The sequence below is a fragment of the Lonchura striata genome, chromosome 3 (genome assembly GCF_046129695.1).
Source record: "Lonchura striata isolate bLonStr1 chromosome 3, bLonStr1.mat, whole genome shotgun sequence".
Lineage (NCBI taxonomy): Eukaryota > Metazoa > Chordata > Aves > Passeriformes > Estrildidae > Lonchura > Lonchura striata.
Window position 1 is genome coordinate 101505194 of NC_134605.1, and position 22273 is coordinate 101527466.

A 22273-nucleotide genomic window follows, 5' to 3' on the forward strand; every position below is an offset into this window, starting at 1 on the left:
CTGATAAAGGGCTGAACTGAAGATGAAGAATCCAATCACAGACACCTGAATAGTAGTTGAGGAGTTAAATGCTGGTATTACTGTAAATACAAGAGAAAAAGTAATTTCCAAAGAAACCAAGAGATAAGTACTTTCTTTTTCTTTTAAGATTTTTAAGTAGGATTGTTCCATTGGATGAATTTAGCACAGCAAGTCAGAACTGAGATATTGCTTTTGTTTTATATGAATATAAAGTGGGTTTGTTCATAGATTTTTTTTTTGGGACCTATTAGAAATATTCTATTTTTGTTCTGTAAGGTCTTGGCATGGGAGGAGGCACTTAGAAAATGAACAAAAAGTAACTCTGCTTCTGAACAATTCTACATGCAGCAAGAGCTATTCACAAGATTTCAAAACTGCTACACATTCATACAATAATATTTAAAGGCTGCAGGAAAAAAGAGTCAGTGGCCAGTAATTATCATGCTAATTCTGAGTAAAATGTGACACCAAGTGGAAGATAAAGAGGGAAGATAAAACTGACAGAAAAAAATGGACAGAAAAGAAAGAAGGTATGAAAACATCAAAGTCAATGTTTGACATGGAGGAAAATCACTAGCGTTCCATCAGTTCAGTATTATGTACTCCTGATCACAAACAAATATCAGAGAAGTCCTTTATCTTTATGCAACTTTGTTTTTCAAAGAATCAGAAAACTGATTTAAAAAGGAAAGTAGGATTACCTTCCAGACAGGATGCATCACAACCCTACACTGCAGAGTAGTGTTTCATTATGTAATCCTCACATAAAACAGTTCAATGCTGTAACTTGCAGCAATCAGTATTAATACCTTTGTTTCAGGCCAGCAAGCTCTGAGAACAGCTTGTGTCCTGAAGTACACAAGTAGCTTGCTATCCTCATCACTGAGATGGAAAGCTTGCTCCAGAATTTGCAATACCCTGATGCGAGGCTTCACTGCTAGGGAGTCATCACCACAGAAAGGTCTCAACCACTCCAGAAGGTCATCTGAAGAAACTATTTTCTCCCTGTAATTAAACAATGCTGTGTTAAACAGTCTCAAGTAATAATCCTAATGAAAATACTACATGTATTTTTAAAACTTAAAAAGCACATTCAGTATGTAAGAAATACCTAACACCAGGAAATGGAAGATCTGACCTCTGTGAGGCTGCAAGGAAATTGGCCCTTGTAAATCAGGAGCCCAAAACTGTGTGGCTTAAGAACTTTTTCTGGACTTCAAATGACTATGTAATACCATAGGAATCCATCTGTACACTTATATATTCTCCCACAAACTACCCTGGTACTGTACAGTGGTGTTGCGTTTCAGCATCTGGAAATCCAAGTCTTTTCATGGGATTGGAGGCTGACTGATGCCTGTACTACCACACCATCTGACTTTATGGAAAACCAGCTTGAATGCCTGCATTTTTAGTATGACATTTGAACGCTTATTCATACTGCCACCCTGCACTCTTTTTCCTCCTTTAAAAGCCCTTTCTTTCCATTCCACACACACAAATTATTTTCTCCTATTTGCAGCTCTAGCCTTATGGTTTTTTTCGGTATCATCTCTACCCAGATTAATCATTCTAAGTTCTTAGCATGATAATTGCAATATGCCCAAAATCCTTAGAAAGAAAAAAAGAGGTAAGTTAAAACCTCTAAACTTCAGGGTTGGACTTTGTGAATTATGAAAACTCCTAAGTATATAATTTGATTCAGAAAGTGAATGATATCAAATACATTCTGTGTGGAAGCATTCACAGTTCACAGATCACCATAAACTGACCAAGCAGTTCACAGCTGGAGACAGAATAATCTGTGCTGTCCCTCGGAGGCTATAAACTAACAGGTACCAAATGAGTAACTGCTGTTTTAACTTTCAGTAAAATTTAAAATTCAAGCAAACTTATTTCTTAAAAAAAAGAAGCCAAGCAAGGGACTCCTGGTGGAGTGTGATTTGTAACTTATGTTCCCTTATTTGTTTTACCAAGACAGACGGAAAAGTAATACGAGACAAAAAATACCAAGTATTAACCTGTCCTGCAGCTATGAAATAATAAACATTGACATCTGAGGTTTTCATATTACAGGGATTTCAATTTTACTTAGGCTTTATATTGTCTGAATTATGCTGTTAGCTCAGAATTCCAGGTGAATTAGACATGCCTTTGCTGAACAGGTGGCATTCAAACTGTAAATTAAAAGTTTGGGAATTAAAGGGAATATTTCAAGAGTTTGTAGATCTTGCACTTGAGGCTTACATATGTTTTCCTGAGGAAAGTATTTCTGTTTTGTAAATTGAGTAGCTCTGTTTTAAGGTAATAAATAAGTATTTAAAGGAATACACAATCTCATGTAATCATAATTACTTTCACTCCAGCTTACTGTTTTAGCAGTTAAATGTTGATGGAGTATACAACTAAAAGACTCTAGAAAGTGTATCTCAGAATGAAATAGTACTGACTTGTCCTTTATACCTTAGAATACTGCAAATTATATTTACTACAAATTTTTACATCTGTCCAGTCTACTTCAGTATCCAACATTCAACTCATTTAATTTCATTCCAGAAGCCTCAAAAAAATAGTGTAACTGTTTTTGTGTGCTTACCAGATAGTATGGGATTTTATTATCATTATTATACATGAATTGTTCATTTGTACATCGGGGGGAAGGAAAAGCTGATTTTTTTTTTTGCTTCCTTTTCTTTACAGGAAGTGAGATGGAAAATGTCAGAAAATATACAGGCTATTATGTGATCTGAAGTAAGGACATTCCCAAAAGAGGAAAAAAAAAAATGTGGTGAATTTGGGAAATTATTTCTGCACTATATATTATAAATATGGACAAATGCAAATATCTAAATTCAGATATCTGAAAGTCAATCATTATAATTTGCAATGTATCAACTAATTTGAACAAAAGTAGTGACATGCTCCTGGTAGATATACAGTCTGCAGTAGTCACAGCTGAAAAACCATTTTCTCATTTCACTATAATACACAGTTATCTAAATTTTAGGTTCAGTGCTTTCTTCCAAATGATCAAGTAAAGGCTTCTGTCAGGGTTCAGATTTCGAATATGAAAAATGATGGCCCGTTCCAGAATAAAGTCTTAGAAAATTAAGTGCAAACCCATAATATATATCCATGAATAAAAATCATCCATAATCAGTACTGTATCTTCTGAGAAGCATTTTTCAAAGTCTTACCCAAAGAATCCATACAGGAAGCTCTTACCCTTTTTCAACGCTTGTATGCACTGCAGAAATTATACCTTCAAGGATTCCAAGTGGATCTTTCTCTGTTGTAGATGAGCCATCATTTCCACTATTAAGGGGAGACAAAGTTATAATTAAAATGGTCCTTAATATTGTATCTCATTTTTTGCCTTTCTTCTGGGATTTATATTAATTGTTCAGTAATTTTAAGCATGTTCCATTTTCGCATCTAAACTAGTACCTTTATTTTTACATCACAGTAATGCAAAAATCAACAAGAAAGAGTGGGAAAAAAATACTAAAACTCTTAAATGAAATTTGAAAGGAAAAGCATAGTTAAAGCTTAGTGCTTCTACCAGAGATTAATTAGGTCAGCAGAATATTCACTTGTAATCTCACCACCTTAAAGATCAATATGAACTAAACAGACTTAAAGTTACACATAAATGTCACCATCTTTCCTGTCCAAATCCTCTTGCAGAATCTCTGTTGACTTAAATTAGCTCAACTGTAACCTGAATCAGTAGTATCCTACTGCTGATTTTTCTGGGGTCAAGCCACCATGGAACAGCAGCCTCTGTGCATGTGTGGAACAGAAGAACGTCCACCATTCCCATCAGATGTTTCAGTTAAAATACAGTTTTCTTTTGGAGGTTAAAAGATTGTAAAAATTGGATGAAAAAAGAAAGAAACAAACAAACAACCCAAAGCTATTCTGGTAGGAAAGAAAGCTTTGCTCCTAACTCAATGAAAATGACATTTTCAGCTAAGATTTTCCATTAATCAGACTCAGTGCTGGGAGAGATTTTGCTTGGTACTCCCAACACAACACACAGTATCCCTACGGAAACCACGGCGGCGACAGTGATGCCTGGATGAACTGGAATAACAGCTTTGCCTGGCTTACTTTGTCAAAGGTGCATTAAAGAAAGAGAAAAAAAGGCAAATAGTTACCAAGTTATCTGACTGGAGATGATTTGAAAAACCTAGAGAAAAAGTGTATTTTCCCTACAGTTCATCACCATATCAAAGCTCTTTTGATACTAAAAATGTCAGCCTCTTCCTAGATCTGTTCTTACCAATAACAAACACATGCCCAGACTACTTTGACTGTTCTATCTAAAGCCAAAATACTACACAGCTGATAGTAACATGCAAAAATAACCATGATAGTCCAAAATATTTTTTGTCAAGAGTTAAGAGAATATTTATAGTTTTGCCATTTATTACATCAGAAAGATAAATATATTTCATGGACAGTGATTATATCATATGTCATAGAGACCTAAATCTTTATAACCTTTAATAGTCTTCCTGCATTCAAAATTTTCATCTTTTCTATTTTTATTTTAGTAAGTGGCCAGCACTCCAGTGGATAACATTGGATTAAAAATCAATATGACTCTAGTCAGAAGAGATACAAGATGATTTGTTGCATGATGAAAATTTAGCATACTCATTTTATACTATTATATTCTACCCTTAAAGTTTGAAATAGGAGTAGAAGGCTGTTGACTGGTATTTTTCTAAAAAGATATTGTACATATCACATAAAAATGCTATTCTTAGTACCAGTATTACCATATGGTAGCTAAGTAACTTATTTTATGAGTGAAGCTTAAATCTCAATATTTTTCTAAACATCTTCAGAATATATGGAAACAATCAGATCATATTATAATTTATAGTACAGAATATATTGAAATATTCAGGATTTTAAACTCTTAAAGACATGATATGTCCTCAAAATCTATTATTACCAAAACATGCAAAAAATTCATTCGCAAAAGGAAAAAGAAAAGTGTATTTGCACAGAAAGGAGATGTAATAGAACTGAACACTATGTTTAGGAAAAAGAAGTAAAAAATACACCCTTAGGGCAGAAGTGTGGAAACAGTAAAAAGCAGACCAGTATTCAAATATTCACTTTATGCAACTGGCTACATGCATTAGGAGATTGTTTCAATTTCCTTTAAAACATATAAAGCTAAAAAAAAAATTATTATATATCCCTAGAGTGAAGACAGATAAAAAGCACTTCATTAATGCTCTTTTTATAAGCCACTTTGTTAGTGATTTGTTTACAGGCCAGATTTAAATTTTCCCTTTTTGTGCCCTTTTTTCAATTAAGTCTGCAATAAAAATACATCTAAAAACGGCATTAACATGGCACATCAAAAGGAATACTTGTAAAGCTTGCACACTAAGAACAGAATGAGTATTGAGACAGAAACAAACAGGACATTCGCAGCCCTTCAATACTTAAAGGGGGATTATAAGAAAAAATGGTGACAGACAAGAGAGTTAATTCAGATTATATATAAGGAAGGAATTTTTTACACTGAGGCTGGTGAGCAGACACTGGCACAGGCTGCTCAGAGAGATGGTGGACGCCCCTTTGCTGGAAACGTTCAAAGCCAGATTGGATGGGTTCTGAGTGACCCAATCTAGGTGAAGATGTCCCTGCTCATTGTAGGGGGTATTGCACAAGATAATCTTTAAAGGTTCCTTCCAATCCAAACTATTATGGGATTGTACAGTGTACAGAAAGTGAGTTCTTACTGCTCTACTTGTACTTACTTATGTTTAGTATACAAGAACAACCACCATATCAAACCTTGTATTTTGGGTGCCTCAATTTAAAGATCAGTTCTGGACAGTCCTAGCCCCTCCTCTTCAAAAAACCTTCATCTCTCTAATCAGAAATGAGGGTTGTTAGCTCCTGTCACAAGCAAGCTCTAAGCTCTGCAAAAAAATCCTAGAACAAAATAAAATCCCCCAAACAAACAAAAACCCAAACAAACAAACAAACTCAACCTAAACCAAAAAGGTAAAAAGAAATTTATGTGCAAAAGGTAATGGGCATTTCTGAAAAACAAAAAATCACTGCTTCTGACTATATATCTGTGAAGCTGATTTTCCAGAACAAAGATGTATGAACATTTACAGGAAGCTTCAAGTTTGTCAGACACAGACAGATGTCTTTTACTAAGCATAAGGAAAGGTAAAAAAAGGTTAATCTAAGCAGTAAGCTACAGTTGTCTAGAATAAGGAAATATTTTAAAAATCCAGAAAGACTGAAAGCTAGCAATTTTTTAAGCTTAATACTGCCTTTACTGCCTAATGGTTAGAGGAACTAAAAAGAGATGACAGCTCTTGCAACAAATAATTCTGTCAAGTTTCCACAGATTACTGTCTTGTTCTTTTCTTAATAATTAATTATTAAAAATAAGCAGCTACTAACAGAAACAAATACAATTAATGAAGGATTAGTCTTCCACACAGATTATATGGTACTTCATGCATGTTTTAAATAACAGAACATGATTTAGTGTTCACCTCAAAACTCCTAGGTATGAGCTTGTTGTAATTACACTGATAAAGGCTTATTTTGATTTCAGTTCAGTGTCAGAAAAAATGATGCATATTTAATCACATTCCTCAAACAGAATAAAGTACAAAGAATGCTTGGAAGAATAAATTAACTTAATCTAAATTTTTAAACCTAATTACTTTATTAATTGAAAATACTCCAGCTTTATTTTCCTCTTTCTGATTGTGCTTTGTCATATTTAAATATGAGGAAAATAAGGAAATAACATATTAATGGTGTGATCATTCAAAGCTGGGAATAAATGTCTTAATGGTAAACCATTATTTCCATCTAAAATACCACAAAATTATTATATACAAGTTACAGAATTACTCTGTATTATCCCTGCTCAAATGAGACAAGGAAAAAGTCTGAAAAGTCTGATTTTTTTCCCCCTGTTAATGCAGCTACTTTTTCTAGCTAAGTTGGATTTACCTTCTTCAGAAAACAGTGGGTATAAAACAAGGAACTCAGAATTTCACCAAACCTTTCCTCTCACTGCCTGGTGAAGGCTTTCAAAATTTCATTATATACTATATCCCTGTGGACATCTAAGAGTAGAACTCTAGGAGCAGCAGGTGAAGGAGACCATAAAGTCTTCAACAGATGAACTGTTTTTCCTGACTGACCTACCATGGACACGTCTGCAATCATGGATCATGGAATGCTTCCTATCCATCAGGAGAGTGATCTTAGGCAATGAATTATACTGAGCCTTAGGTAAGACTAATCAGGCAACCATAATTGCTAAAATATTGTTTTATTTTTCCCAAGTTCATGGATTCTATTGAAGTAGCAACTGATTTTATTTATAGTACTTGTTTCTACAGGCAAACAAGAAAGTGCAGAATATGTAAATAATGTAAAATATGAAAATATGTTCTGCTAGAGAGCTTTTACACATGCCAATGCAAGAGTTTATATTTTGAATTTTGTGTGCCAGAACCAGAGAGTTTAGGGAGACAAAAGTAGTTAAAAGAATACCACTCTTAAAATTGCAATTTAATTATTTAAAAATTTACAAATGACAAAATCCTGAATTAGGAAAGTAACTACATTTAACAAAAAAATCTGTTTCTGAGAAGGTATCAGAGTTGTTAAGCCTGTCATACCTATACACTGCTGCAAAATTAAGCCAAAAAGTAACTTGCATGAGGACATTACTTTCTAGAAGGCTCTTCTGCAAGAATGACTATATATGCTAATAACAAAAGATACTTTACTGTGTTTGAAGGGTGGTTGTATTTAATGCAATTGAAAGAAAGGACGTCTTTTCAGTCACAGTAGTGATGGACTGATGCTTAATTTTTAGGCAAATCAGTGACACTAATTTTTCACATCTACACAGGCCTCCTTCACTTGTGTTTGCAATACCTTAATTACATTCCTTGTCACCATAGCTACAGAAAATCCAAGTTCCGTGCCACAGCCTTACAACTGCCACTCTGAAAGTTAATGGTCAAAGAAGGAATTGTCCAACAAAATCTCTCTCAAAACTACTGTATAAAATAACCACACTGTGTAACATATATCAAAGCTCCAGTCAATAACCCTAAAAAAGGAATTCCCTTGAAATGCTGCTTTTATCAAGTAAAAGTCTGCTTTTCCAGCTACACAGGCAAGACCACTTTTTTAACTGTAGAAATGCAAGCATTGAACAAAATGTTACAATTTGTGCTGTACCGTGAAAGTGAACATCTGAGCATAGGATAGAGATGAATCACATTTTATTCACAACAACAACATGAATACCAGCAGGCTTAAGAGATGTCAAATAACAACCTTTCTTTTAATTCCTCTCTATATTCAGATTGTATGTTGTACTTTATAATATTAGCCCTTTCTGAATTTCATCATAGGGAGGATATTATATTAAGTATTTCCTGTTTTAGTTGATGCCACGTTTTCACTTCATGCTCTTTACCACTGTAGTAGACAAACCTTCCATTGTTCAGAATGATATAAAATTATCTTTCTCTTTCCAAAAAAACAGCAGAGTGGGAGTGGCACATTTCTACTGACCACATAAGGTCACAACACACACCAAACTATCTTAATTGAAACTTCCAACTCATTTGCCCACCTTTGCCACTACAGTTTTCTCTATGAGAAAATTATTCCTCTCTTTCCAGTGAAGTGCTGCAATGCATACAAAGAACAAGTAATTCAGTTCACAGAAAAGTGTTGGTAAGAAGTAGAGTAGAAAGGAGAATTTTGATAGGTTTCTCATACTCTGCATGTTAATGAGACTCGTTACAGTCAAAATAACTGGACTTTGAGAGCTTTGTATCCAGATACATCACACTGCTAGTTAGGAACAGCAGGACAGTTATTATCTAAAACTAAATTATTCTTCTTCAAGTAGATAAACCCTGACAAGAAAGACTATTACTTATGTTGCTGTGCAAAAGCTCTATCATCACTGAGAATGCTGTGAACACTCAAACTGAGTGACAGGAGAAATCAATTTTCTGCCAAAGAGGACTGCAAACAATTTGACAGGCTGCCTTCTTTTCATCTCTGGCACTTCAATCTGCTGTAATATATACATACATGCTGAAGAAAAAAGTAGAGCCATAGCAAACTTTCCATGCTAGACTTCTTTTCCAATTCCTGGTGTATGCATTCAGATCATCCTACCCATATAATTTTCTGCATGCAGAACAACAGGATAAACTCTCAAAGTTTTAGCTCTCTAAACTGGTCTTAGAAGTGCTAAACAGTGCTTACCAGACATCTAACAGAAGAACACTCTTTCATACTTGTTGCATGTATGCATATATATATCTCTTTGAAACAGAAATACTTCAGAAGAGAGTTTTGCATGAAGAGTTGAATGAGAAGTATCTGGTCAATTTAAAATGGATTATATGAAATTATCCTTCCTTCTTCCCTGCGCTCCCTTAAAAAAATGAGGGGGAATAAAAGATTTCTAATGAACCAAACCAACCAGCACAAAAAAACCCCAGCTCCCAGAAATGGCTCTGCAAGTTTATCCGAAGATGGAAATTGCATGACTTCTGGTAGGACTCGCTGTTGTGGCAGAAGCTATTACTAGGCCTCTGCTGCCCAAATGCCTTCATGACCTACTATTTCCAATAAATACACCTTTTAACTCTGTTTAAGAAGGAAGAATTACGTGCTGTTGTAAATATTACAAAAATTTACGAGGGCACATACACATAATGGAACAATGCTGTAAAGCCAATGCTTTTAACTAAAAATAACCAGTGAACAAGAAAAGCCATGTCTTACTTTGTTCAAATTGCTCAGGCTTCCCCAACTCATAGAAATATAATATGAAATTACAGGTAAATAAAAACATAATAAAAAAACTTTCCTGTTACTGCAAAATCCAGAAATTAAAAGCAAACAAGTATTCACTGCAAATAAAAAAAAAACCAACCAGCCAAAAACCAGTACCAACCAACAAAAACATCCAGGAAAACACCTTCCAAAAATCCAGAATATTTTTGTGCTTAATTAATGAACTGTGCTTACCTTAATATATCTACAATTTTTTTAATAGCACATTGGACAATATCCTGGGGAGAAAAGCCTAAATCTCCAACAGCCACTTGTAACAACTGCTGCACCATGTCCAGGGGCTGACCATCTATACACATGGCTACTGCTTGCTCATGGATTTTTTCTTTCTCTGACCTTGACAGATCATATAAATAGCCATACTTCTGTAGTGTATCCTGTGAAGAGATAGTTTTTAGAACACTAATCAGTGTACTGCTTATTTACAGGGCTGTATCAGTCTTCCTTTCTGCTAGAAATTAACATATACCGAGAAAAAGAAAAGATTGATGGAACTGATTTTTCAAAACCCAGGTCAACAAAAGCAAAGATAGAAAACATTAATAAAATATGACAGAAGATTGATGTCTATCACTGCTAGTCATGGCAACACTCAAAGCAAGCACTTGATCAGTAATCATTACCTGTTTGCTGCTTTTCAAATAAGTGATAAAACTGTGAGTGAGTGTTTCCAGATGAGCAAGAGATTGTTGCAAATGATTCAGTGTTTCCTCATAAGCAGCAGATGGGTTTTCAGCATCTTTCATGTCATTATCTGAAGTTTTTTTTCTCGATTTCTCAGAAAGATGTTTGACTGCCTTAATAGCCTTCTTAGTCACTTCTATTCTGGCTTCAACTGGCAGCTGAAAAAGATTGCTCAATTATTTATTCATTCATTACCTGTTCACTACTATTTGTATTACAGCAGTGCCAAAAGGTCAGGTGGCTTCACAACACAGCATAAAACTAAATGAAGTATTTAATGGGAAACAACTTTGTTTCTGACTTGTCATTTATTAAAATTATCAGTATTCCATTATTTTCTTCTTCTGTCCCTCTTTTTACTGATCTTTTTACTGATTCATGTTCATTTTAAACCATATGAACTTCTTTTCCTAATTGTATAAATTATTTTTGTAGACTTCCACCTTATAATCTTTGATTTTTAATTCTTCATTGAGAGATGTCTGAGAATTGCTTTACAAGACTGACTGATAACTCACTTAAGATTAGTTTTGTCAGGTTTAGACCACTGTTTAAAATATAAGACCATGAGACCACAACTATAAGTAAAAACCCCAGAGAAGGATCAAGAATTTTTAAATCAACCTATTTAAAGCCCAAGTTATACAAAACAGTAAGTATTCAGAATTTTTTAAGACCTGTATCTAGGCATTAAACTGAAACAAAGTCTGACTTCCCTGTTTCAGGAAAGACACAGCTTGGGCCGAAAGTACAAAACAAAATCTGAAGTATGATTTTAGGCATTCACTTATGATTTGCTCATTTGTAATTTCAAGTACAGTTTTAACAATGCTTGCAATATACTTGCTAATGGGTGTTCGTGTCCTCTGCCTGAAATCTAAACCCAAAGCATTAGGTACATTTAACATCAGGTGTTTCAGTTACTGGAATACTGAACAAAGACATAAACAATTTTAACTTTCAAGTTGAAATACACAAGAAACAGAAAAAAAAATTCTTGAATCTGTATGAAACAGTGAATAGGAAATAAGATGAATGATCATAAGAGGGGAAACAAACTGTTACAGCTTTATTCATACAAAGTCCAAGAGATGTTTATAGCATTAATTAAACTAGCTACTTCTAAAGCCATAAAAAGTTTGATAAGGATCATTTAGAGGAAAATTTTACATCTTACATACTTCCCCCTGCCTCCCCTAGAGAAAAAGTCACAAGTGATAAGATCTATAGTTTACTCCTGTTTTTTTGTGCTGTTACTGTGAACCACACTAATGGTCTACTGGATATTTTTAAGGATGAAAGCAAAATGAGTGGACATTATTGTTAGAGATAAGAAAGTTCGCCATTTTTAACACAATACAAAGGGAATTTAACCATACAATTTCAAATGCAACAGTTCCATTCCTACTCAAGGTAACTGAGTTTGTTACCGTGAACAAGGTCTCAACATCAGGTTTTACTCTAAGCAAGGAAAAATTCACTGCCTCCACATCACATTAAAATCTAATAACCACAGCTGGATTTATATATCCATTTTATAAACATGATAAAAGAAGAAAACAGCTACATATTTCATTTTTTCCTCTTCTAGTGTACATTCTAATGTTCAAAATGCAATTAAGAGAGATGCAAAAGGCAAACAATTTAAGTATTCTATCTAACTTATATCCTGGATAACAATGTCAATAAACTGCCAGTTTAGAAGCCATGTTGCCATAAATACATGCAGAATAAAGCATTCAGATAAATAAAAAAAAAAAAAAGAACAAAGAAAGAAAATACAACTTTTTTGCAAGCCTGTTTTAATTTTGCATTCACATTTGCATAGTGCCAAAATGCAGCACTATGAACATATAATTTCTCTGGTTATTTTATTCCAAACCATGAATAGCTCTCCTCCATACTTCTAGTCAGCTTCAGTAATGAGATTTGGTATCAGAACCAGTGATAAAAACGTCGCTTAGGGGTTAGTTCAAGCTTTGTTTGCATGTGAAGTGAAGTTTTATATTTAAAAAGCTTTTACAGTTTAAGAAGATTTTTTAATCTATAGGCTATAATGTGTAATAAAAAATCCTAAAAATCTCTTTTCAAACCGAAGAACATCACATATTATTTCACCTCAACAGATTTTAGTCCTCAGGGTAAAAACTCATCTCATAAGCCTATTCTCCTCAGAGTATATAAGTACTTCTTATTAAAGTATAGTATGAGTAACATTTACTTATATGTGAAGATGCTGACCCTGCTACTTTTGCTGCCAGTGATTAACATGCAAGTGTGAGATTATGGCAACAGCTCTACTCCTCTGAATGGCACAGGTACCTGAGATCCCAGCAAGAGTAAAACACAGAATGGTTGGAAGGGGCCACCAAAGGGCATTTGCTTTAACAGAGACACCTAGATCCACTGGCCAAGGACCACATTCACACACCTTTTGCCAGGCCAGGTCAGCTGTCCTGGCTGTGTCCCTTAACCACTTTTTGCCTACCTGCAGCCTACTCAGGGCTGAGATGCTGAGATAAAAAAAGCCTTCACACTGTACAAGCAGTGCTCAGCAAGTCAAAATGCTAGTGTGGTATCAACACTGTTTCAGTCACAAATCCAAAGCATAGCCCCATTGAGGCTGCTATGATGAAAGTTAACTTCATTCCTACCAGACCCTGTAGAATTAATCTGGAAAAAGTTTAAATGTATGTAAGGAACCAGTTAAAGAAAAGATATTAGTGAATTTCCTATTATGCACTCTTGAAGCAGATTTCATTAAAATAACTATATAAATGAAAGGCACAAGAAAGTACTTGCACTGATACTAGAAAAAGTACTGTCAATATCCATGAACAAAACAAGGTCAGGCAAGGCAAATCAACTGAACTGGAGCGCAGTGATAAAATGAAGCCAAGTAATTCAAAAAGTAACATCTGAATGCAGTCACGCTATGTAAGAACATTTCTTGTACACCTTCAGGCAATGTCATGCCCTGTCTTTTTCCTTAGTGTTTTATACAGCATTAAGTCAACCAGCCAGACAAAAGATAGTGAACAATACTCTGGACTTTTTTTCCCCCTAAACTTAGCTTTTTTTATACAGTTATTTTAAACAGCATTTAGTGTCTTTAAAATCAAGAAAATTATGCAGGTTAATGTCCAGTTATAACAGGTTCCCATTCCACACTGTTTGGTATGTGATCAACATGTGAACACTGTATTCCTGCTTGAGGAAGCAAAAAGGAAAAGAAAATGTCCAAAAGAGTATTACTGACTCAGAGAACAAAAGTCAACCTTTCAACTAAAATTACTAAGTTGCAAGAAAAGTTCTTTTAAATCTGAATTTGGGAAAGAAGTTATGAAAGATAGAACGTTATACAAAAAACATCATCAGGTGTAGTCTGAAAGAATGTAGCTTAATCTATGGAAGGCTGAAAGAGCGTTCCCATGTAAGAAAAATTTCAGCTTCTCTTTTTCTACAGAAGACCTGACTGATGGTACCACTGCTTTTTATTCTGCTTTTCCTATCTAAAACTATAGCCTTTTCTTCTAATCAACATATTGTGCTAACTCCATTTGTAGTGTGTGTTCAATAATGAAAATACAGTGATTAAAAAATATTGTTTTCAGTTGTGTTTTTGTTGTGCTAGGCTTTTTTTCCAGAGTACTGTTAATTAAAAAAACCATCAGGGCAATGACCTATGAGCTCTACAACAGAGGCTTCTTTGAAGACTTAACCAACTCTAGCACAATGAACAAAATGCTAGCAATGAAGGAATTTAAAAAAAAAAAAATCCTCAAACTATCCAAAATACTTCACAAAGATCACAGAAACAGGAACAAATGGGAAATCATAATGATAAGAAGTTGATATGATCACTGCTATAATTAAGAAACTATGACATCAGTATTATTTAAATGCAAACAGAGCTGCTGGGAAAAAAAGATGACAGATTCAAAATGCATGCAAAAATATAAGGAGTCATTCCAATGAATATTTGGAATATCTCCCATTTAGGAAGAAATCTGTTCCATACATGCAAATAGTCTATTCCTAACATTACAGAGACTGAAGGATTTATTATTTAGTCAGAAGGACTTAAATAGTTACACAGAGTTAAAAGCATATGTGAGTAGAAGTTCCACTAGCAGGAACCGTCTCAACTGCCTGTAGCAGTGAGCTTCTGTGGCCAAGGGATCAATATTTCTTCAGTCCTCCAATGTGTGAGGAAGGTGCATTAAGGTCCTTGCCTGTTTCGTTTACCACAAACACAAAAAAAATTGCATCTATCTTAACCTTCTTTAACTACCGTTAACCATGTTACTTTAGGTCTGTGATTTTCTGAAGTCCCACTATGATGCATCTCTGCTCACACAATTCCCGCCACCCTATGTGACCATTTCATGAACCCTCCTTAAGGCCTGGGAACTGAATCTCATCTTGCAGGTCTAACTCATTTCTCCTGATTGCAAGAAACATGGGAGAAAAGAATCTCTGGCCCCTTAGAGCTAGAAGTACCTAAAACTGTGTCACATTGTGAATACAGTCAGTATAACAATGTTAGTTGCCTTTTCATAAATACAAACTCCTCATCCATTTCTCCAGATTTAGACATTCTTTCAATCCCTTTGCCCAGTCAAGCATTGCTCTTTCACTCACTGTTGGCCCAATTCCTGAGAAAGCTGAAACAGAGTTTGTGAAAGGAACAGGTGAATAAAAGAGCCTCAGTCGAAGTTCATCACATTCCTGTCTTTGTCAGGAAGAACAAGGAGTTACAGAAGCCAGCACTCAATCCCTGTATTTTCATTCTCTTCTGCATAATTATACATTCTGCTCCCAGGTTTTCTGCCATATCTAAGTGACACACAAGCAGAATCCTCTTGCTTTCCATTGCTTCTCCTTACTTCTATTGACATACTGGAACAACAGGAGATAGTCTGATGTCTGTTTCCTAAGTTCCCACATGGTGACAACAGCAACGCTGCCTCTGAAGTTGAGCTCTTGTAGCCTACAGTGCTATGCAACCAATGTCCCATTACCTCTTAGCACTTGAGACATTTCTCGATTGTTTCTGACCAAAAGGGGTTTTTCAATCGAGATACTGTTCCACAAGAACGGAGTGCATCTCATCACCTCCCTGTTCCACAAGAATGGAGTGCATCTCATCACTTCCCCGTTCCACAAGAATAGAGTGCATCTCATCACCTCTCTCTCTTCTTTCCCACCTTTCCCATCTGACATTTTGAAGGAATGAGACAGAGCTAAGAGGGTATGCAACATTCATTCTTTGTTTTTTTTGCCAATTAACGTCTCAGCACTCCTAAAAAAAATCTCATTGTAAGGTTCCTCTCAAATTTCCTTTATGAGAGAAAGCTCAGTTGTCTCAGTGACAGTACAGATTATTTAATGATAATGACCATAGTTTTTTGCATTTTGACTAAGTATCAGCAATTCCATGAAATACTTAAATATACATTTGTTGTGGGAACAGGAAACTGATATAGTAAAGATTGGGAAGAAAGTGCTGAATTAGAGATTAAAAGAGTGACCATATGACCAGGGCAGCCTCAAAACACATAAAATTTAAGCAATAGGTGCAAGCCAAAAGGCTGCTTTTATGTATGAAGCGTTTTCCAGATGAAAGGTAGAAGAAAGAGATCTCAGAGATAAGTTTACAGGGTCTGCAATAATAAAATTTCTCACTGTACAATTCTACTTGAGAACTGAACAGGATCTTGAGGCAAAACTAGTTGCAAGCTGTCAAGCCCAAACCCAATGCATGGCACATTAGATGATTTGACCAACTGTTTCAAGCACTTCTTGAGCATCTTTCATGGCCAAAAAGCTAACAGGTCTCTACTATAAAATCCTGTCTGACACAAACTGCAATCATCTTGCCTTTAGTGTTTATGCTATTCCTTCCCTCTACTCTCAAGAGGGTAGAGAAAACATATTAGAATCCTGAAAAGAAACAAAGGAAAATAATTATGTTGTTTCAAAACAGACACACAGTGGAGGATATCCACTCTCTCCCTGCACCATTCATTGGTAATAAAGGAGAAATAACCTTGAAACACTCAAGAAACATTAACAGCAAGAGTTTCAAGTAGTCAGTTGCAATGACCACATGTGAAGACAGTATTTCCTTCTAATTTAACAAGCCATCCCCTTACTACCTCAGTTCAGGGTCAAGTCTGGCAATTAAGATCTCAGGATGAGTCTGAACCATTGTTCATAAGCATGAAAAGTACCTTTATGAGATAAAAGGGATCAAAACATCTAAGCCAAGACAACAATTCTGCTAAAAAGGCTTCAGCAACAGCTGATGGAACTAACGAAAACATGTTGGTCTATCCTGACAGTCAGAGCACAGCATAAATTCTGTGCTTACAAAGTTTCTTATTATCCCAGCTAGCAATTTTTTTTCACCAAATTCTGATATAGACAGAGGTTAGATAATAGGTTTCTAATAAACCTACACTAATATTGTGGGAACATAAAAACAGTATTCAAAGATGGAACAAACTGAAATTCACTCCATTAAACATGGTATTTAAATACCCCAGAAAAACTGTCACAAATCAAAATAAGGAATATACACACAAAAAAACCATGGACACTTTATCACCTTTTCATTTCCGATAAAGTTAGTGAAGACATCTCTAGATCTTTTAATAAGGTAAAATCTCAGAAATCTCATTTCTCTTTTGTGCTTCACAGTAAAGATATTTACAAAGACTGGGTAAAACTTTAAGCTAGAAATATCCTTGCAAGTAGATTTCATTGGGCAAAAAGAAACTTCACATCTGGTAATATATGTTAAACACATAGAAGTGTGTTCTTTCTAAATCAGGCTTTCAGCCAGATGGAGATTTCAACAGTTTATAATTTACATTATTACAATGCTTAGAAACCACATGCAATGGGCCACAATACTTTCTCTGTGGAACATCTTATTCCGAATGCAAAAGCCTGGAACTAAGCACAAGCCTGTGGGGCACAATGAATTTTAGGATGAGCACAAGTAAATAAATATAACCACACCAGTATCTGGTGGAGTGACAACACAAAAGGACACAGGCAATCCAGGAGGCTCCTGGAATGCACTGATGACAATGTCCTTCTCCAAGTCATACAGGAACCAACTAGGAGGGGGGCTATGCTGGAACTTGTTTTCACCAACAAAGAATTACTGGAGGGGAATGTGATTTTCAGGATCAGCCTGGGCTGCAGTAGCCATGAAGATCCTTAGTGCAATGAGGAGGCTGCACAGGAAGTTCACTGCTCTGGACTTAGGGATTTGCCTGGTAGAGTACCATGGGATAAAACAAAGAGGGACATAAAAAGGCTGGCTGATACTGAAGGATGGCTCTTTCAAGTGCAGGAACAATGCATCCCAAAGAAGTAGACAGGCAAAAATGCTAGGAGGCCTGCAGGGATGCACAAGGAGCTCTTGGAAAAACTTCAAACACCAAAAAGAAAGCCTACAGAGGGTGGAAACAAGGACAGGTACTCTGTGAGGCATACAGAGGGATTGTCCCAGCAGCCAGGGATCAGGTTAGGAAAGCTAAAGCATTTTTCGAACTAAATCTTGACAGGAACACCAAGGGCTACAAGAAAGTCTTCTGTAGGTGTATTGGTGATAGAAGAAAGACTAGGGAAAGTGTGGGTTCTCTCTGGAAGTAAGTAAGAAGCATGGTTACCTGAGACATGGAGAAAATAGTCACTCAATAATGGTTTTGCATCGGTCTTAATGCATGGCTGGAACACCAGCAAGTGTTCCAGCCATGCTACCCAAGTTGCAGAAAGCAAATGAAGGGACTGTCAGAGTGAGGAATAATAACCCCTTGCAGAAAAAGGTCATGCTCAAGACCTAAGGAACCTGAAAGTGCGCAAGTCTTGGCTCCTCATGAGATGCTTCTGTGGGTTCTGAGGGAGTTGATGCACGAATTTGCTAAGCCACTGTCCATCCATTTGAGAAGTTGTGGCAGACTGGACAAATTCCCACTGACTGTAGAAGCCCCATTTTTAAAAAAGGACAACCTAGGGAACTGCAGACTGGTTAGTTTCATCTTGGTGACTGGCAAAATCATGGTGCAGATCCTCCTGGAAACTATGGTAATGCACAGAAAATCAGGAGGTGGCTGGTAACAGCCAACATAGCTTCACTAAGGGCATTTTTGCCTGACAAATATGGTGTCTTTTGTGACAGGATTACAGAATTGGTGGATGAAGAAAGAGGAACTGCAGCTGGTGTCATTCACCTGGACTGGTGCAAAACATGACACACAAACTGGAGAGATAGATAGGACAGATGGACCACTTGGTGGATAAAGAATTGGCTGGGTTTGCTGCATACAAGGAGTTGCATTAAGGGCTCAACGTCCAAATGGAGAGCACTGACAAGTGGCAATCCTCAAGGGCTGGTATTGGGACTGGCACTGTTTAACATCTATGTCAAATACAGGGACAGTGGGACTGACTGAGCCCAGAGGAGGCCACAAAGATGATCAGAGGGATGAAACAACTCTCCAGTGAAGACAGGCTGAGAAGTTTACCTGTTCAGTAAGGAGAGGAGAAGGCTCTGTGAAGATGTTAGAGCAGCCCTCAACACCTAAAGGAGCCCTCAACACTCAAAGGGCCTGTAGTGATAGACAAGGGGGATGTCTTTAGTGAGAGAGGGCAGGTTTATATTAGATTAGATATATGGAAGAAATGCAGAAATCCTCCATGGCAGGGAGGTTGGAACTTGATGGTCTTTAAGGTCTCTTCCAACCCAAACCACTCAATGACTCTATGAAATACACAGTATCTTATTCTCAGTTGAATGAGCACACAGGGACTTTGGGGTTCCATCAAAACTCTCATATCCACAGATCTAACTCCCCTAACTGAATAAAAATCTCTTCTCTTCATACAGCTGTCATAAAAAGAAAAGGTAGGCAGAGCAAGGTTTACAAATTTATCTTTAAATACTGCAAAATGAAAACTGTAACATCTCGTGGGACTTCTTGATACTATACTGAACTCATATACTATATGCTCCACCTGAAGACTAAAATTATTAAAAAATATCTGCTTACCTTTGTGACAGCTTTGGAGGAAAAAGTAATTTCATCAATGACAGTAACAATATCATCTGGAACAAGTCTATCAAAGTATTTTGAACACATATCATATGCATGTAGCCACTCATCCGTGGTTTCTGGTATTTTTTTAATGAGATGGTGATCACCATTCCAAAAAAGTTTTCGTAACCACACAGCATATACAGAACTTGGAGACAGCATGCTGCCATCTTTTTTAGGAATTTTGGGAGCCAGTTTGGAAATAGATAAGATATTTTGACTTGTAAGGATGGGCTCCAATGTCTCCAGAGGGTTTTCATTTTCATCTGTTAGTTTTTTGTAATTAAGACCTTGTGACAGAAGGAGAAAGAGACAAAAGTTATTCATAAGTAAATCTACTCACACTCCATAATTACATGTGAAATAATACAATAGCATCTGCAGAACTAAAACGACTCTAGCCCATCCCCTTTTACAAACAAATACTGACAGACTCAGATTTTATGATGCCCTGGTGCATGTGAAATTTCTCAATCCATTGAACATATTTTAATATTATATATTGCTCCAACAAGAGAAAATGAGTTCAAACTGAAAGAGGGTAGATTTAGATTAGATACATGGAAGAAATCCTTCACTGTGAGGGTGGTGAGTCACTGGAACAGGCTGCCCAGAGAAGGTGAGGATGCTCCATCCCTGGAAGTGTTCAAGGCCAGGCTGGGTGGGGCACTGAGCAACCTGGTCTAGTGAAGATGTCCCCACCCATGGTAGGGGTGTTGGAACTGCTTCATCTCTAAGGTCCCTTCCAACCCCAATTGTTCTGTGATTCTGTGACGCAACCCAAAAAAAGCAGATTCTCAAAGAAGCAAGAACATATATATAGTATATAGAATCAGGTTAGAACTTAAATGTAAACCCCAGAAAACCTCATACAAGTCAAAGGATAGGTCTTCATTATTTTAAAACATGTGTTCTGATCATGTAACAACTGGTACTTACCACTTAAGAAAAATTGCAAGGCACTAACTACAAGTAAACTAAATAAGGTCAGCTAGAGATAGGACATGTAGATCCATTTACATCAATATTTATATAATCAAGAGGCATGTTACTATCTGCTTCCCAGAGGAAGAACATCTTTGCAATTAATTTTCCAACAACAGAAGTATTTCTAGAAATTACACTATTTTATTTTCTTTGCCTATAATTTCTAAAGTAACTGACTTATATTGCCATCTTCTTATTCATATACTTTGGGCCTGCAACCTCTGTAAACACTTAACTGTTGCTCCTTCACTCATATCTCTACACTATGCTGAACACTGAGAATTTTGATTAGATGTATAGACAAAGATTTAACTTTTTACCACACAAACTGACTAATTTATGTCTGACATATGTTCCCAGGACTTTTTTTTTTTTTTTTAAATAAGGAGCTTTGAATGCAAACAATAATTTCATGGCAGACTTTTCTTTGGGAAGCATCACAGAACTTGATTGTTGAATAACATCAGTAAGAACTGAGGGTTATCCCTCCTCTCCAAAAAAATCAACTTTTTTTTTCCCTGCAATACATAAATTCATATCCACCAGCTCTTCATACTCTGCAGCACAGTTAGTGTCTAATACACATTAGGTTCCAATATTGATTGATTAATGCACCCTCACAGGAGGTAATGCCATACAGTGTGTATTTTTCATTCTGAAACTGGATTTGGAGTTGTACAACTAAAATTCAAGATAGTATCCAACTAACAAGCAAATTGAAAGTAGTATTTCAAGTTTCAGAGTGCTTAGCAGCAGTGTATTTTACAGTAATTGCCTAAAAGTGTAGGGCTACAAACAATGTTGTCATTCAGGGAAAGGAAAAGGTAACATCAAGGGTAAAACATAACACAAAATTATCCTCTTTCAGACAAACAAAAATAAAATGCATTAAGTCCCTAATATATTCTGTAATTCAGACCCTAGAAAGGTAAACTTTCTTAAACCCATTGAGAATATTCATGCTAAAATTGTAGTGTTAAAAATTATACTCTAGGAAATTGATATTTTTCATTTAAAATTTCACTATGAAATATCACCAATAATATTAACTTGTATCACTAACAGAAATCTGTTCTTAACTAGTTTTTTCTTGCTGTGATCAAATAAATTTCCAGTAAAACAAAGAGAAGGAACTTGTGACTATATTAATTGTATTCATCTCATTTGCTCACCAAAAAAAACCGATTGCCTAGGAAACAAACTAGCCTTAGCTAGCATCATCATGCCAACACTTACATAACAAAATAATAAATACAGTTATGAAGAAAAAAAACAGGTATTCTCCTACCTGGTGCCACTGCTTTGAATTTTTTCAGGAGTCGGATGTGAGTTTCAGGTTTAAGAGCATGGTTCACCACTTCTGAGCAGCCACAGTTTTCCAGGAGTGTAAAATAGTAAAGCAATCGCTGGTGATCTTGGCCTTCAATACTTGGGTAAACATATTTAGCCATGTGTTCATGGAAGATTTCAGGACTGGTTTTCAAAGTCTCAAACAGACCTAGACTTTGTGCTCTTTCTTCTATTTCCAGTGTCGATAACCTGTGTTTAGAAATGACTTTTGC

At 35.9% G+C, this 22273-nt stretch overlaps 1 protein-coding gene across 1 annotated transcript in view; it reads right to left on the reverse strand.

Moving 5' to 3' along the window:
• The window catches only part of NBAS (NBAS subunit of NRZ tethering complex), a 155402-nt gene that overhangs the window by 33446 nt on the left and 99683 nt on the right, over positions 1-22273 (reverse strand). Inside the window, exons 43-48 of the mRNA XM_021525380.3 lie at positions 22000-22250; positions 19680-20014; positions 10551-10769; positions 10102-10304; positions 3247-3336; positions 831-1026 (exon numbers count right to left, since the gene is read on the reverse strand). Of these exons, the coding sequence (XP_021381055.2) occupies positions 831-1026; positions 3247-3336; positions 10102-10304; positions 10551-10769; positions 19680-20014; positions 22000-22250 (1294 nt within the window). The remainder of the gene's footprint in view (positions 1-830; positions 1027-3246; positions 3337-10101; positions 10305-10550; positions 10770-19679; positions 20015-21999; positions 22251-22273) is intronic.